This window comes from Porites lutea, chromosome 1 (genome assembly GCF_958299795.1).
Source record: "Porites lutea chromosome 1, jaPorLute2.1, whole genome shotgun sequence".
Classification (NCBI taxonomy): Eukaryota; Metazoa; Cnidaria; class Anthozoa; order Scleractinia; family Poritidae; genus Porites; species Porites lutea.
In genome coordinates, this window is record NC_133201.1 from 29,774,969 (window position 1) to 29,792,248 (window position 17,280).

Sequence of the window (17,280 nt, forward strand, 5' to 3'; positions counted from 1 at the left end):
TGCAGAGTAGCTGGCGGGACCATGCTGATCGTATCCTCAATGCGGACAAGAGAGAAGTATGTATCGAAGACATTGCGTCATTCGTTGAGGAGAAGTCACGTGCCCTAAGTAATCCAATCTTCGGAAAACTTCCCTTCTTGGCTAAGGATAAGAGGAAGAGCCAGACACGAGGGACGAAATCAAAACCCGAGGGTTTTGGGCCTGGTCCTAGAGAGGTTAGTAACTTCTCCACTTCATCTCAGAAGAGTCCCATGGATCAAAACAAGTCTCAGGAGAAGAAGTCTGAAGATCTCTCGAAAAGGAGTTGTTTGTTTTGCCGCCAGATCCATAATCTCGTAGACTGTCCAGCGTTTGCTAAAATTCCCGTCCGTGAGCGTTACGACTTTGTGATGAAGCAAAGACTGTGTTTCTCGTGTTTGAGAGGGGGTCATCAATCAAGGGGATGCTACAAGATGAAGCCGTGTTCACACTGTAACGGAAGACATGCTTCGCCTATGCACTCTGATTCTTCAGAAGATAAGCACGAGCAGCCGACATCTGAGAATGCGAGTCAACAACCTGCTAGAGCCAGAGAGAAGGAAGATCAGAACAGATCCCAGCAAGGTGTTAATCAGAAGAGTTTATTAAGTGACGAGTCAAGTGGCGTAGAGCGAGTCTGCAATTTGACGACCACAGTGGGTCCTGCGACTGCTTTGCCAATCGTACCAGTAAAGGTCAGAGCACAAGGAAGTCCTTTTTGCATCGAGACTTACGCCCTCCTGGATACGGGTTCTAATTCCACTTTCTGCTCTAACATGCTTTTGGATCGTCTTGGCGTTAAAGGCAAGCATTTGAAGTTGAAGTTAACTACGATGGGTACGGCAGAGGAGGTTGATAGCGTCGTGGCCAGCGGTTTAGTGGTGTCGGACTTGGATGAAAATGTTGTTGTCCCATTGAGAGAGGTTTATTCCAGACCGACTATGCCTGTGTCTAAGGATGAAGTCCCCAAACAGGAAGATGTAGATAGATGGCCACACCTTAGAGGCTTCGTCTACCTAACTGAGTTGAACTCTCAAGTTGATCTATTAATTGGGTCAGATGTCCCAGAAGCTTTACAACCGAAAGAAGTTATCCCAGCTGTCGGAGGAGGCCCCTACGCTAGTAAGGTGGAGTTCGGTTGGGTAATCAATGGCCCAACAGGAAGAAAGCCAAGATATGTCCCTTCTGCTTGTTACCTCACCAAGTCTATTGACGTCCATCCTATGTGCGTGGCGTGTGCTGACTTTACGGATGCGTGTTTAAATGACGGCCAAGGAATGTCTCGTGAAGATCTGAAGTTCATGAACATTGTGGAAGACTCTGTTATGCAGTGTGAGGATGGCCATTACCAAGTTCGTTTGCCCTTTCGTAATCCAAGTTTGACGTTGCCTGCTAATAGATGCCAAGCCGAGCGCAGATCCCTCTCCCTGAGACGTAAATTTCTTAAGGATGCCAGATTTCAGGAAGACTACGTTGCATCTCTTGAAAGCGTAATCCAAGAAGGTTTCGCTGAAAAGGTTCCCTCTGAAGATCTGTGTAGAGCTGACGGAAAGGTCTGGTATATTCCACACCATGGGGTGTACCACAGCAAGAAACCTGAGAAGATAAGGGTCGTCTTTGATTGTTCCGCTCAGTTCCAAGGGATGTCTTTGAATAGCGAATTGCTGCAGGGTCCTGATTTGACCAACAACCTGATTGGAATACTGCTTCGTTTCCGACAAGACCCAGTGGCTGTAATGGGAGATGTACAATCTATGTTTCACCAAGTGCGTGTTCCTGTGGAGGATCGTGACTTTCTGCGGTTTCTATGGTGGCCCGGTGGTAATGTCGCTAAGGGTTTGGAAGAGTACCGAATGACCGTGCATCTTTTCGGTGCAGTTTCGTCGCCTAGTTGTGTCAATTTTGCCATGCGTCGAAATGCTGAAGATCACCAGCACGAGTTTTCGCCTGAAGTCATTTCAACTGTTCTGAAGAATTTCTATGTCGACGACTGCTTGAAATCTCTACCTTCCAGTCATGAAGCAATTAAGCACGTTTGTGATCTGCGCAACCTGATGAATAAAGGAGGCTTTAACTTGACGAAATGGGTCAGCAACGATCGCCTGGTATTAGAGTCCATACCTGTCGAAGATAGAGCGAAAGGAACTAAAGAGCTTGACCTAACCTGCGATGTGCTTCCAGTAGAGAGGGCCTTGGGTGTGTCATGGTTCGTGGAGGCTGACCACTTTGGCTTTAAGGTGTTCATTAAAGAGAGGCCGTGTACTAGGCGTGGCATACTTTCAGCGGTCAGTTCGTTATATGATCCTCTGGGTATGGCAGCTCCTTTCATTCTTCCTGCAAAGCTTCTCCTACAGGATTTGTGCAGACGGGGTTTGGGGTGGGACGACGAAGTCCCAGATCTTCACTTGAACCGCTGGCGAGCGTGGGTAGACGACCTACCGAAGATTTCCCGAATTGCCATTGAAAGGTGCGTCAAACCTGTCGAATCCTCGGATATCACTTCTTGTCAGATCCATCATTTCTGCGACGCCTCTCAGGTGGCCTATGGCGCCGTATCGTATCTTCGCTTAGTCGACATGCAAGGTCGGATATTCTGTTCATTCCTCATTGGCAAGTCCCGCCTGGCTCCCTTGAAGGTAACTACCATCCCCAGATTGGAATTGACGGCTGCAACCGTATCAGTTCGGCTGAACAAGATTTTGACGAAGGAGTTGCAGATACCCATCGATAAAGTGACCTTTTGGACAGATAGCATGACCGTCATACGATACATCGCGAATGAGTCGAAGCGTTTCCATACCTATGTTGCAAACCGCGTTGCCTTCATCAGAGAGGAATCCAGCCCGTCCCAATGGAGATACATCGACAGCAAATCCAATCCCGCTGATGAAGCCTCGCGGGGCGTTACGGCAGACGTGTTTGTTCAAAATGGCCGTTGGTTAAAGGGGCCGGTCTTCCTTTTAACAACCGAGTCTGAGTGGGCGGACCATGTCCAAGAACGCGCAGAGCTGACCGAGAATGATCCGGAGATCAAGAAAGAGCCAAAATCATTCGCTGTATCCGTCAGTGAAGTTTACGCAAGCGTTGTTCGTATCGTGAAACGTTTTAGCTCCTGGATGAATTTACTGAAGTTTATTGCAATGTGTCTTCGCTGCCAGAGAAGATTTCGATTAAGAAAGAGAGAGCATGGCCCGAATGGTCACGGAAATGTTGGTCCCCTTAGCCTGGAGCCAATGTCTTGTCAAGACTTAGACTTTGCAGAAAGAGAACTAATTATGTTTGACCAGAGGAATGCATTTCCTGAGGAAATTGAAACCATCAAGAAAGGAGGCTGTGTAAAGAAGTCAAGCTGCCTTGCAAAATTAAGCCCATTCCTAATTGGTGGTGTACTTCGCGTTGGCGGACGACTTAGCAGAGCTCCTTTACCTGACGAATCGAGGCATCAGATAATTATCTCCAAGGATTCTCCACTTGGTGTTCTGCTTATCAGGTTCTTTCACGAGAAAAGTGGTCACTCTGGAAGAGAATACGTGCTAGCCCTCTTGCGCGAGCGATTTTGGTTGATTCGAGCCAACACAACGGCAAGAAACGTACTGTCGTCCTGTTTCCAGTGTAAACGTCGCCATGGCCCCGCTGGAGAACAGAAAATGGCTGACTTACCTCGTTCCAGGGTCACTCCAGATCAACCCCCTTTTACATGTGTTGGAATTGATTACTTTGGTCCTTTCCTTGTCCGCCAGAAGAGAAGCTTGGTAAAGAGATATGGAGCTATTTTCACATGTTTGGCTTTGAGAGCAGTCCATCTGGAGATTTCCCACACATTGGACACGGATTCCTTTATCTTAGCTCTTAGAAGATTTATTGCCCGCAGAGGTCAGGTTAAAGAGATTCGTTCAGACAATGGTACGAATTTCACGGGAGCTGAAAAGGAACTTCGCGTTATGATCTCAAGTTGGAATCAGGCCAAGATTCACGACACCCTTCTACAGAAAGGTATCAAATGGGTCTTCAATCCTCCAGCGGCTTCCCACCACGGTGGAGTCTGGGAAAGACTTATCAGATCCACTCGCAAGATTCTTGGAGCCTTGACCAAGGAGCAAGTCCTTGACGACGAGTGTCTTCAAACCTTATTGTGTGAAGCTGAGAGTATCATTAATGGAAGGCCGCTGACCAAGGTCTCCGACGATCCTAACGATTTGGAGCCTCTGACGCCGAATCACCTCCTACTACTTCGCCAAAACGAATCTCTACCACCAGGGCTGTTTGAAAAGAACGACACTTATTCCAGGAGAAGATGGCGTCAAGTGCAGTATTTGGCAAATGTGTTCTGGGGTCGCGGGAAACGAGAATATCTTCCTTCGTTGCAGGAGCGCCAGAAATGGTTTCGACCGAGAAGAAACTTCACTGTAGGAGACACGGTTATCGTTGATGAATCGACGCCCAGGAACGTGTGGCCGATTGGTCGAATCACAGAAGTGTTCCCAGATAGAGATGGTTTCGTGCGTCGCGTAAGAGTCAAAACCAAGACCTCTACCTTGGAGCGACCCATTACGAAGTTATGTTTGCTGGAATCAATTGAAGGCTAGGGTGTAAATTGACAACAATAAAATAATAGTCTTTATTATTCATTCAAAATATTTCCCCGATTCTCATTGGCTAAAAGCACACGTTTAATTCACCATAACCAGTTACTGATGACCAAATTTGGAAAAATTTTGTGTTTAACGAGGAAATGACGTCAAAAATTCAGGGTTCGTGCAGGTTAAGGCACCATTAACCGAGAAGACCTGGGGATGAGGTTGAGTTGTTTTGGTTGTGGAAACAAAAATGGCGGTCATTTCACTCATTTCAAGAGTAAGAACTAGGTGAAAAAATAGCTAAAACCATGGCAAGAACAGCAAGAAGACAACTAGAGAATATTTGCGGAGCTGGACAAACCCAAACATGCACTATCGAAGATGAACTTAACATCGATCGATCGATGGAGGTCAGCATGTTTTAGCCATGTTTTTTTTTTGAATGAATAATAAAACAATTATTGAATTCAGCTTTCGTATCATATGAGGAATTATGGAGATCTCAGAGGGGGTTATACGGCCTCGACCATTAACACCCTCCTCGATCTCCATAATTCTTCGTAAGATACTCAGCCTCATTCATTAATTGTTAAATTGTGTAAGAGAGAGTTGTCTTAAATCATACAATGGTTTGAGGTATTTTTGAATGTAACTTAAGTTGCATAAAAAGGCTAATTCAATTTGCAAACCAACTAGTAGGGAAATCTTGTGGGTTAGATGCTTTTTGGAAGAGGAACCATGATGCATAGCTAATGGTGAAGCAATGAGGAAAATCTCAATTTGAATCCTCCTCATACTTCTCTCAGCTTTTACAACAAAAGCACTTGTGTAATGAAGTGGTTGACTTGCAATGTACATGCAATGCATACTTTTTTAATACTAAATTCACTATACAACCAGCAGGCTTGCAAGGTGATAACCTAATCAAAATTAATATTCTTGATTATAGCCTTTAGCTACAGTAAGAGCCTTCACTGGCCAATTCCTGGAGTAATCCATCCTAATGATAAATTATAATGTAAGAAATAACAGATTGGCCATCATCATATCTAACACATCAGAGACATCCTGGTCATATTAAAAGCAAACCTTTAATTTATGAGGTTTCAGCCCTTGTTTTACAGCATCTTCATCAAATGTAAAGTCATGATTCCTGAGGAAAAAGTTTTTAAAAAAGGTTAGTTATTAAGGACAGTGTGGCAAAAGCCTTTGTTAGTAGCTTATAAAATTCTGACCGAGCCATCAATTAATTGATCAAACGATTGATCAATGGCACTCCAAGACTGTGCTTTAAGAGAAATAAGAGAGCCCAGAACTTTAAACGTATAAAATCCAGGGTGCCCAGCATACGACTTGTATGAAAAACTAAGATGTTCTTGTCACCCAACAGCAAAACTTATTTAGGCACCAGGGGCCACTGGGCATTGCTAGAGCACAGTCTTGCACTGTCTATCAACTAATCATGTAGACTGCATAAAGGCAATACATCACTACCAATTATTTTACCTGATGGTTGCCCTGGCAGCTTTATCACCAGCGTAAGTAACCACATACATGTCAGGAGCCCAAAATTCAAATTCTCTTTCCCAGTTAATGATTGTAGACAGTGGGGCACTGACTAAAAATGGACCTGGTGAATGGCCCTAAAAACAGCAGTTAACAGTATGAATACAGCTGTATGTAAACAATGTTTGAAGCTAACTAACAACAACTTCCAGTTACATGTAAATAAACGGGTACTTATCATAAATAATCCGAAAAAATACACACATTAAAGAGGTCATACAATCTCCTGGCTCAAACAAGGGCACAAAAAAACCAAGAGATGGAGAGGCAGATGAGTCAGAAAAACACCTTGATTTCTTCCCTTTTAGAAACAGACACTAGAAAGCCACCAATAAAATGCAATCAAGGGATACTACATGGGACCCTGCGTTAAGCCCAATTTGTTTACATCTTTATGTCTATGCATTAAAATTGCCAAAAATGGAGGATTGACTTAAGCGCTTGTTTTCTTTCTGCTATTCAAATAAGCGCTGCTCTCAAATAAGCACCACACCTTTACCGAAAATAATTCAATAAGTGCTGCGGCGCTAATTTAAGTATTTACAAATAAATGCCCAACCTTTGTTATGACACTTGATATAAAGAGATATCGTAAACTGCCGCTTATAAGCCCATCCGCTTATAAGACCCCCCCCCCCCCCCTCGGTTATAGGCCCACCTACATGCAAACAAAAAATTCATACGATTATAAGCCCATCCGGATATAAGCCCCAGTTACAGTTTTGATTTTGTTTTGTAATTTAACTGAATTCGATTTATTGCTGCCTTTTTAAGGTTTTAATTGTAAGAGTAATAAATTTAGATCATACGTCAATCAACAGTGCTGTAGCCTGCGCGCAGACGAAATTAAACTCTGGTCAACTCCGTCTGCGAAACAGCGCCGCAATCCTTGTTCTGGACTTCCAGCTGTGTACCCAGATTTGAGTACGCGCCACGATTGGCCAGTTAAAAAAGGCCTTTGTTTTGTTTGTCGTGATCGCCAATCAGGTTGAAGGGAAATTCGAAACGCACTTCCGGTAATTCGTTGAGTCCGTTGGGGGTTCAGAACAAGGATCTCTGCGCTGCTTCGCAGACGGTACTAATCAGAGTTTAGTTATCATCTGCACGCAGGCTACAGTGCTGTTGCTCATTTCGAAATGTTTTTTTTCGTCCGTTTATAAGCCCATCCGGATATAAGCCCCACCTGTTTATAAGCCCACCCAAAACTCCTTACGAACTTGTATAAAAATAAGACCACGACAAACTCGTGAGCTTCTCTCATTTTAATGTAGGGAAACTCTTGAAACCGGGTTTATATAACAGTTCGAGGTGTACATATTTGTCCTTTTTCTTGCACAACTTAGAGTTCTCTCTGTACTCCCCTCAGTGTTTTCCCCGTTGTTGAAATAAGCGCCACTCTTGGAAAATTAAATAAGCACCGTGGCACCTAATCGATTATTCACTATAATTATCAATGAATGATAGACCTTGAAGCTAAATAACTGTCATACCTCCTTCCATAGTGAATACAAGAAGGCAATGGTTTGAATTGTCTTTCCAAGTCCCATTTCATCAGCCAAGATTGTGTTGGTACCCTGGGCCCAAGAGAAGCGTAACCAGTTCAATCCTTCCATCTGATACTCATGTAGCTTACCGCCACCTGCTGTTATAAAGTCTGGTTGCTCCTCATATTTGTCACGTGGCTGTAAGGACAAACCAAAACCGTTTGTGAACAGTACCTTTGCTCTGACAAAACAGTTTAATAAATGATTTATATTACGATTCCAATATCTCGCAATTTCCTGAAGAGACTTGAGCACCAAACCAAATATAGAAAAACTTCCAGAAAACCCAGGAGTCATGTTAGAATTTTAATTTATCGAACATGGGCTATTGAGTCAGTGGTGCAACCTAAAGGTATTTTGTAACATATACAGTCAAAACAAGTTTAAACCAAGAGTAGTTTATGCAATTCAGGCATGCACCAGAGACTTGGATACAAGTATCTGTGGACTTATCCCAGCATTTAAGGTCACAAGAAAGTTGCAAGGCATTATTTTTATGTATCAGTACCCAAAGTATGAGGGAGGGAGGAATCTGCGGACCAAATTCTGATTGGCTTAACTTTGTTGTATTACATTTCTACATATCTGCTGGCCTATTCAAAAAATATTAACCGACTATTAGGTAGGCTGTGAACATTAATTAGCATTAATTTTACTTGTTAAATGTATTCCTTTTAATGTAAAGATTAATGAAGGGGTTTTTTGTCACTTAACAATTTTTTCAAAAAAATGGGTACAGCAACGGTTACTTTAATTATGTTTGTTTAAATGTCTGAAGTTACATTTAGCAATGGAAGGTTAACTTCATTCATTTTGAGTTATAAAAAATTATTCTAAAAGGAAAATGAAAGTTAAAAATTTTGACATAATTATTATTTGTGAAGTTAGTGAACAAGAGTAAATTTTGCTTTACAGATTGTTTAATATAACCAGATTTTGAGGCCAATTACCAACACAAGTAAAAATTTTTATGTTACAATAAATGTACTTAAGCTTCTTACATCATTGACAGGTTTATCTGCATTATCAACCTTTGGAGATTCTGAATCTGAAATAGGATCTTCATCCTACACATGTCAATATAAACTTTTTATTAGGTTCAAAGATTATAGTTACAACAATGTAGTACAGTACATTATACACAATATTATAAACCAACATTACATTCTGGATGCGCTGGGGACACACAAGGAAACGAGGAAGACCAAGGAAAAGTTCGAGGGACAACTTGAATTGTTTCATAAAATGCCGGCAATGTGTCACCCAGAACATGGACCAGTGGAGGTCAGTGGGGAGGGCCTATGTCGAACGATGGACATTCAACAGCTGAAACTGAATGCGCTGGGGACACACAAGGAACCGAGGAAGAACAAGGACAAGTTGGACGGACAACTTGAATTGTTTCATAAAATGCCGGCAATGTGTCGCCCAAAACATGGACCAGTGGAGGTCATTGGGGAGGGCCTATGTCGAACGATGGACATTCAACAGCTGAAACTGAAACTGAACTGAAGACAAACACTGAGGTGAGGAGTTCAAACCTTGGAGGCTGAGTTAACCCCCAGCCCAAAAGATCAAAGATCTTCCACAAAGATAAAGGGAAATGGCATGCAGAATTAAGTAGATATTATTTTTTCTCAGAGAGTTTAAAACTGATCTAGGGTATGTTTTGTTTCAAAAGCCTCTCTCACATTCTAGGAAAAATTCAGAAAACAGAGGCGATCTGTGTCAAAAAAAACCTCGACTGTATCAACCCTGTAACCCTATTGTTAAGCTATTGCCATTAAGTGAATTACAAAGTTTGATCTGATTCAGATTGTCTGGATATTGACAATAGGAATACCTTTCTAAAGAGTTTTTTTAACAAAAGAGACATTGGGATGACTGTGGCTGATAAAATGACCACCTCTACACCCCAAGCAACAATTTTCAAATGAACGAGCCAAAATGTCAATACAAAAATGAAGGCTATTAAGACAAGATTGCCTGGATACTTCTAAACATGTTTTGCTGGACAGGAATGACTCAGGCTAATTTGAAGTTTTCTATTGTGCGAGGAGACATATAAATAAATAACCAAAATCACTATACCATTGCTGTACTTTAGATGGTTTCAGATTTGCAATAACATGATCAAAATCCCATCAAATAGATGTTTAGAAGTTTATGTTTAGTGTTTAAGACATTGTTTTTTCTAATACAGCTGAGTTCAATAATTTATTATAGCAATATGAAAGTTCTGTTGAGCTTTTTTTTAACAGAAATGATTTTAAGTTCACTATCGAGTTTTTCATTGAATTAATAATCATTCAGATTCTCTTTGGCAATAGTAGAAATGATTGTTACAATAATTCATTTTTAAGACCCACCATCATCCAATATGCTTGTGACAGTTTAGATTTTGTTTGTTTCTTTGATTTTTATAACACATTGGACCTGATTGGTTTGTCCTCCGAGAAGGTGGGACTTCTATATAAAATTATTTTTTGTTAATGTACCATGATGTGCAAGAAAGCTACATGACAGTGGGTTGAACCTGCATGGCCCTGTATGAGAATAATGAAAATATACTGCCAACTGCTGGCAATACTTACATCCCCAATTGGCACTGGCTTCTTCATTTTCTTTGGTTTGCTGGGCTTCTTTTTACTGCTTATCTTCTTTTCATAAGCATCTCTACAATACATTACACAGATTTAAATAAATAATTATTATTAATTATTAAATTATTTAAATAAATAATTCAACTTAATGTTTTTTCCCTGAAATATAAGAGTGTCAGTAAAAGCCAGTCAGGGTGGAGTCAGTCTCTTTTGCCCTTTTCTCCCTTTCTCATTTATGTTTTGAGTAGGGCGAAAATAGAAGCAAAACAAAAAAAACAATACACCCTCACCCTGTTGGGGCATTTTATTAAAATACTGACACCTCAAATTTCAACAGTCTTGTGGAGTCAGTTATCTTTGAAGGGTGGTTTAGTCAAATATATTTGCCTCCAGTAAGTTTCTAGTTCCTAATGGTCCAAATCATAGACGAGAGAAGTATACCAGGAAGTGTGGATGTTCTTAGAAAAACATAGGAGGTCTATTCTGTCATTAGAAGCAATTCATGAACAACTTATTTCAACAAAGTGTGGTTTTGATAAAGAGAACTACTCCCTCACCTCAGTTCCCTGTACTTTGCTATGTGGTCCTTGAAGTCACTTCAGGAAAAAAAAACAATACATGTACATTCAAAAGCATGAATTAACTTTAGAGTACAATAAATTTATCAAACCAATGTGCTACAGCTTCTTAGAGAAGGCAGACTGTCACAGACTTCACCTGTGCTGACAGAACAAAAATAACTAGTGGGAAATAGGCCATTTTAGAATTATAGAAGGAAACAAGGCTTGAATTGACCTTATTTTGATACAACCTCTTCTGCATTCTTTTGTAAACGTTGTTCTAATGCTAACTAGTATTTTGCACGCATAAGAAGTCAAAGGAGGTTTCAAACCAAGCAGGGTCCACCTCAGCCCCACATTTAATCGAAGGCTACGGTACTAAGCCCAGAGCTGAGACCCTGTTGGGGTAAAATTCCAAAAAAGCAACATGGCCTTAACCCTTGAAGCCCCAATGTCCACATACAAATTCTCCAGACTGTTCTCTATACATTTTCATAAGGAATTAATCGGGAGAATTCGATACAAGATCAAAGCATTTTCCCTTCGGTGATCATTTTAACCAGTTCTCATAACCTTTTCCCTTGATTATGTACTGGTTTTGTTTGGAGAAAATTGATGTTTATCACTCTTGGGACCTAAAGGGTTAAAACAGCAACATAAGACTACATGAAAAGGCAAAAAATGACTAGAGATGGGTTAAATATCCACAGGGACTTGGCCTACTCCTCAAAAGACAAAAATGACAGTATTTGAAATAAAAACATAACCACTCCTAAGCAGGCCTTACAATAATGTAAAATGGTCTTTTAGCCAACCTTATTTGAGAATTAACAGCATCATCTGGCCTTTCCCAGGTGCTCTGATTGTATGGAACATCTCGCCATTTAATAAGGAACTCTTCTTTTGACTGCTTGGGTACCCTGTGCAGATAAAAAAAAGGAATGTGGTACATACACACTGTCAAATTAATGACACCACTGTGCAGCAAAAAACACTGTCTTTCTCTATTAGAAAATGGTGAAGACAAGTGTAACTTCACAAAAATTTGAATTTATGTGATCTATGGGACATGAGAAAGAACAAGACGAAAACTGTCCATCTGGTTGGAGAAATTGGTAGTGACTCTAAACAAATCCTTCTATTGACCTGGATGGTAAAATTTCAGAGGCAGCTTAATTTTAGAAGGATTCGTATGGAGTTATCATAGCATAGTTTTGCTTGCATCTCACCACCAATTTGCTCTAACTAGCAGAAGTTTGGCTCATGGCCAGTTCTTACTACCAAATCCAGTAATTTCTTTAAACTAGTTTTAGTGTCGTCATCTCTTCTCTGCTGTATTTATTTATTTTTTACAATTTAATGAGAAATAAATCTAAATGTACACACAAACAAAGCCACAAGGATAATCTGTAAAAGAGTAAAACACTTCATGCAAGACAGATCACAATGTAGCCAATCTAAATAAATATATAACAATGGCATTGCATGGAATTTGGAATAAATTATTAGTCTATCTGCCATATTCTGGAATATCATTCAGTGTTCTTATCAAACAGATCATGCAGATGCATTCACTATGATTACTTTGCATGGTATTTACTTCAAGAAAATCTGTCAATGAAAGGGCATTAACCCTTTAAGCCCCAATATCCACCTGCAAATTCTCCAAACTGGTCTACATAGATTTCCTTCAAGAATTAGTTGAGAGAATTTGACAAAAGATCAAAGCATTTTGAGGGGGACATTGGGGGGTACCCAATACCACAATAATGTGAGAAAAATTGGCAAATACCAAAATACCGTGTCAAAAATCGACGAAATACCGATAACGCATTCCGATCTTTTTGAGGGGAGGGGCAGCTGTACACAGGCTACATTTATGATCGGTCATGTTTACTTAAAGTTGTATCCATATCATGTTTTTGTTTATCTCAAGCATTTATGCACCAGAAACCAACCTCAGACATTGCGAGAAAACGTCACAGGACCTTGATCAGTACAACGATCGAAAAGCCCGGTCATTGGATGCCCTTCCAATTTCGTCATAGATTGTGTAATCATTTACCATTAAGTCTAAAGTCTTAAAAATGTTAAGAAACTCTTATTAACCTGTTTAGCTTACTGTGGTTAGTGCTGCAGTTGTATTGACTTGTATTAGAGCTAAATACCACAATACTGTAAACCCCCATGTCCCCCTCCATTTTCCCTGAGGTGATCATTTTATCAAATCTCCTAACCTTTTCTTTTGATAATGTATTGACATTGTAAGGAGAAACTTCATGTTGGTTACTCTTGGAACTTTATAGACTGCAAAACAGTCGGTTTTTTTCTCAAAATCAGTAAAGAAATCGGTAAAGCGTGCTGTAAGAGTCTTACACGCGTGAAGCGCGCGAGCCTCACACGCTCGTAGGGCGTGTGAGGAGAAAAAACCGAGTGTCCGTTTTCCGTACAGTGAGTTCGTTCCAACCAGGGGGTTCAAAAATGTCGTCTAGCTGACAAAAATTTGTTTACAACTCCACCCTCTTTGTGAATTTGATACACTCGGTAATTGATTTCGAGGGAGAATAGCGCGTGTTATTGTCTGCACTTAGCTTCGAACCTTGACGCTGTATCTAGTAATTCTAAAGCAGTTTTTAGCTTTGTTTCTCTTTGAAATGTAGTATATAAAGTGGAGGATCAAAAATGAGTGGAAGTGGCAGTGGGAGTACGCCAACAAAGCCTGTGCCTGTTAATCGAAGGGGGAGTAAGCTGAAAGAGCCGAGCGCTTCGGATAAATTGTAGAATTTCAAAACACAGTTCGGCAATTTTATGAGTGGATGGATAAGCTCAGAAAATATGTTTGTTGCGCCTACCAGAAAAGGAGAAAAGTTACCAAAGTTGGCCATCCTACTAAAAAACGACCTTTTCGTTGTCCTCGAGGAAAGAGAATCTTTCTCCACAAGAGTTTTGCTCTCCGTGCGGAACAAAGGTTAGAAACTGCATTTCGATGCTTTCCCAAATTAGAGAAAAACTGAACACGCCAACTGACAATGATTGCGATTGAAAAGAATAAGTAAATCGCCTCATTCCAATCCACTTCTTCGTAATTTGGCTCTGTAATTCACTATCCGTGAGAATTTAAATATCCTGCTGAAAACTGTAACGAGCTGCGCCCAGTGTGACAAAACCTTGCAGGAAAAAGTCACATTCATGGACAAAAAGAAAATCGCTTAGAATTATGCAAATCCAGAAGGCACTTTGGAGAAATTAAACAACCTAAAACCGTTAATCAGTGGCAATGAAGAACTTTATATTTCTTAAAGAGGCAGAAAAAGAAAATGCTCTTGCATCAGAGCACAAATCATGCCAACCAGAGAAAATTAATATGCGTGTCACGACCTCTCAGTATGAAATATATTTAATTTTAGCATCCAAAATCCACATTTGTTCAGTCAAAACGTTTTCCTCCAAAGCATTATCTACCCGACAAAGAAAACAATTATTTTGGCATGAGCTCAAAGTCATGTGTTTTTTTACACAGGCGAGGTAACAATAACTGTCGGTCGTTGCACGGAACTTGAACTCTTTGCATGAACAAACATCTGATAGACCCTGATAAATAAGGCTGTTGGTAGGGCACAGAAAACATCCTTTTCCCTGAGCAGCAACTCCAAAGCTTCCCTCTGCTCCGATTTTAAAACAAATCCCAGTTCTTGAGCGAGCAAATACAGGCAATCAACATCCTTCATTTTAAAGCGAAAGCTTTAGGAATCTATTCATCACATGCCGTACATAATATCGCGAATGACTTGTTGAAAACATTACTTGACAGCTTGTTGACAGCTTGCATCGAAATTTAGCCAATAGGAATTGCCCGTGGCTGAGAGAAGCGGGTAATTCGAACAAAAATAACGTATGCAAAACGGACAGTCTGTATTTTTAGCGTCTCTCCCCAGGCCTCGCTCTCTGTTTTCAGCCTCGTTCCAGACCTTTTGTTTGACTGCTCGCGCGTTGCGTACTTGAATACGCAACAATACGGACTGTTTTGCAGTCTAGGAACTTTAAGGGTTAAACAGTTCTAAAAATTACAGCAAATCAGGACTCAGTGACTTGAAGAAACAAGAGCTATTGTTCAAGGAATAGAATTGCCTCAGATACATTTAATAAAACCCCATCAGGGTTACAGGTTTCCAGAATTTCCCCCCCTCACTGTGCACTCTGAGGAACCCTGCACAGCGTGCCTGTGATACTTACCGATGCCTCAGGATGCGATGAATCTGTAACCAGTCTGGCCGTACTCCATATCGGTAAAATCTGGCCTCAAGGTTACTTTCATCCTCTGCCTTGCTGTTCTGTATCACATGTGCTGGTGTCTCCTTATCTTCATCACCATCGTCAATGGGCGGAGGTTCCTCCATGTCATTCTTACGAAAATATGCTCGGTACATGCTGGGATGGTAAATCTCCAACTAAAAAATAATGCAAGACATAAAAACTATTGATGTTTACATGTTAATTTGACCTCTGTCTCCACTTTCACCACTGCTGAAAAGTGATTATTGTGTACGTGATTAAGTGTGTAATTTACAAATTACCTGATATTTTGTTCAAAAAACCCAGCTGAATGAGTTAATTGAATGCAGTGTATTGTATAACCAATTAAACTTACTTGAGATACAATGCTGGCTATTGAAAGATGATCTTATCCACTGAATATCTCAAAATCCAGTGGAGAAGTATTAGGGAAACCAATTACATTAATCCACTGGATAGAGATTTATCCAGTGAATGCTGCTATCCACCACTTGATCAACTGTGGCCTGTATTCAATCTGGGCAAAATGGGACTACTTGTGCCCCTTATAACATACATGTACAAAGCCCATGCATGTGTGAGACTGCTCATTGCCTGGTAATTTACTGATCCTTGTCTTCACGACGGGAGAGTTGAAAAAACTGACCCCCACTCCGCGGACTACCCACTGACCCCACTCCGCGGACTACTCTACGGACTACTCCGCGGACTACTCTACGGACTAGTCCGCGGACTACCATGCGGACTACCCTAACTAATCAACCAAATTTACTTTCAGGGAGAAAAGAGTTAGAAGAAGCATACCTGCCTACAAGATCACACTTGATAAACAGCCGCCATCTTCATTTTCGCCATTTTACTCGACCCAGCTCTCCTTTAGCCTCGCCCCAGTCTTCATCGGCCACAAGTCAGAGCACGCCGTTCAGCCAATCGATGACCACTATTGGCGCTGGTAACAGTTTTTGTTATATTCAGCTTAAAAATGTTTTTAAGAACTTACTTATAGCCGTGCTTGGAAGTCACCATATTTTTGGATTCACCTGGCCCACAAGGCCCTTGGAGACGTATTCTCCTACGTAGGGCACGCAGTCGTTATTTGGATCGTCACGCGAGGTTTGGAGAGAAGCGTTGCGTGACGATCCAAGAACAGAAGCTGCAATGGACGTAGCAATGAAGAAGAAGGGCTGGGTCGAGTAAAATGGCGAAAATGAAGATGGCGGCTGTTTATCAAGTGTGATCTTGTAGGCAGGTACGCTTCTTCTAACTCTTTTCTCCGTGAAAGTAAATTTGGTTGATTAGTTAGGGTAGTCCGCATGGTAGTCCGCGGACTAGTCCGTAGAGTAGTCCGCGGAGTAGTCCGTAGAGTAGTCCGCGGAGTGGGGTCAGTGGGTAGTCCGCGGAGTGGGGGTCAGTTTTTTCAACTCTCCCCTTCACGACTCCCTTCCCAACTCTTAATTATAGTTTTTACACTGGGGCAGATCCAGGATGGGTGCACTACTATGGAGTGGCGTAACTGTTTGGTGACGTAAACAAAATAATTTTAAAAGCGAATATGAATTAAGAAGAAGGCTCTGACTGGGCAGTAACATAATGTGAACTGCTGCAAATACATATAAAAGGATATACATGCATGGGTCACACAGAATTATTATTGGGAAAAAATCAAGGACTTTTCAAGGACTAAAATCATTTTTTCAAGGACTTCTTTTCCCCAATAACATGATTAAAGACCTTTACAATGCATAGGTGGAGGGGTGTTGGCTCATTGCAATACAGTTCGTAGGCTACTTCAAATAATGGAAAATGAACTATGCTTGGAACACCGAAAACATAAGAAAACACTTGCATATCCACCAAGAAAATTTGTGTAATGCTGTGCTTTAATCATTCCTTTGCACAAAACACTTTTTTTTCCTTTAATGAAGGTCACTTTTATTCAAGGAGCTTTCAATAATATTCAACGACTTCTGTGGAAAATTCAAGGACCTTTCAAGGATATCCCACTATTTTTAAATTTTTCAGGACTTTCAAGGACATGATGCTTTTTCAAGGACTTTTCAAGGCCTGTGCGGACCATGGATACAGCGGATTTTGTATAACTGTGAAGCGGACTTCACAG

General features: G+C 41.0%; 1 protein-coding gene across 7 annotated transcripts in view; it reads right to left on the reverse strand.

Annotated features, from left to right (window-relative positions):
• The window catches only part of LOC140947753 (chromodomain-helicase-DNA-binding protein 4-like), a 62,073-nt gene that overhangs the window by 31,043 nt on the left and 13,750 nt on the right, over window positions 1-17,280 (reverse strand). For 6 of the 7 annotated variants that reach the window (XM_073396963.1, XM_073396955.1, XM_073396978.1 and 3 more), the window contains exons 13-20: window positions 15,102-15,316; window positions 11,684-11,788; window positions 10,866-10,904; window positions 10,300-10,381; window positions 8,707-8,772; window positions 7,652-7,843; window positions 6,102-6,238; window positions 5,685-5,748 (exon numbers count right to left, since the gene is read on the reverse strand). In XM_073396963.1, coding sequence (XP_073253064.1) covers window positions 5,685-5,748; window positions 6,102-6,238; window positions 7,652-7,843; window positions 8,707-8,772; window positions 10,300-10,381; window positions 10,866-10,904; window positions 11,684-11,788; window positions 15,102-15,316 — 900 coding nt within the window. The remainder of the gene's footprint in view (window positions 1-5,684; window positions 5,749-6,101; window positions 6,239-7,651; window positions 7,844-8,706; window positions 8,773-10,299; window positions 10,382-10,865; window positions 10,905-11,683; window positions 11,789-15,101; window positions 15,317-17,280) is intronic. The other variant, XM_073396971.1, reaches the window with a different exon arrangement.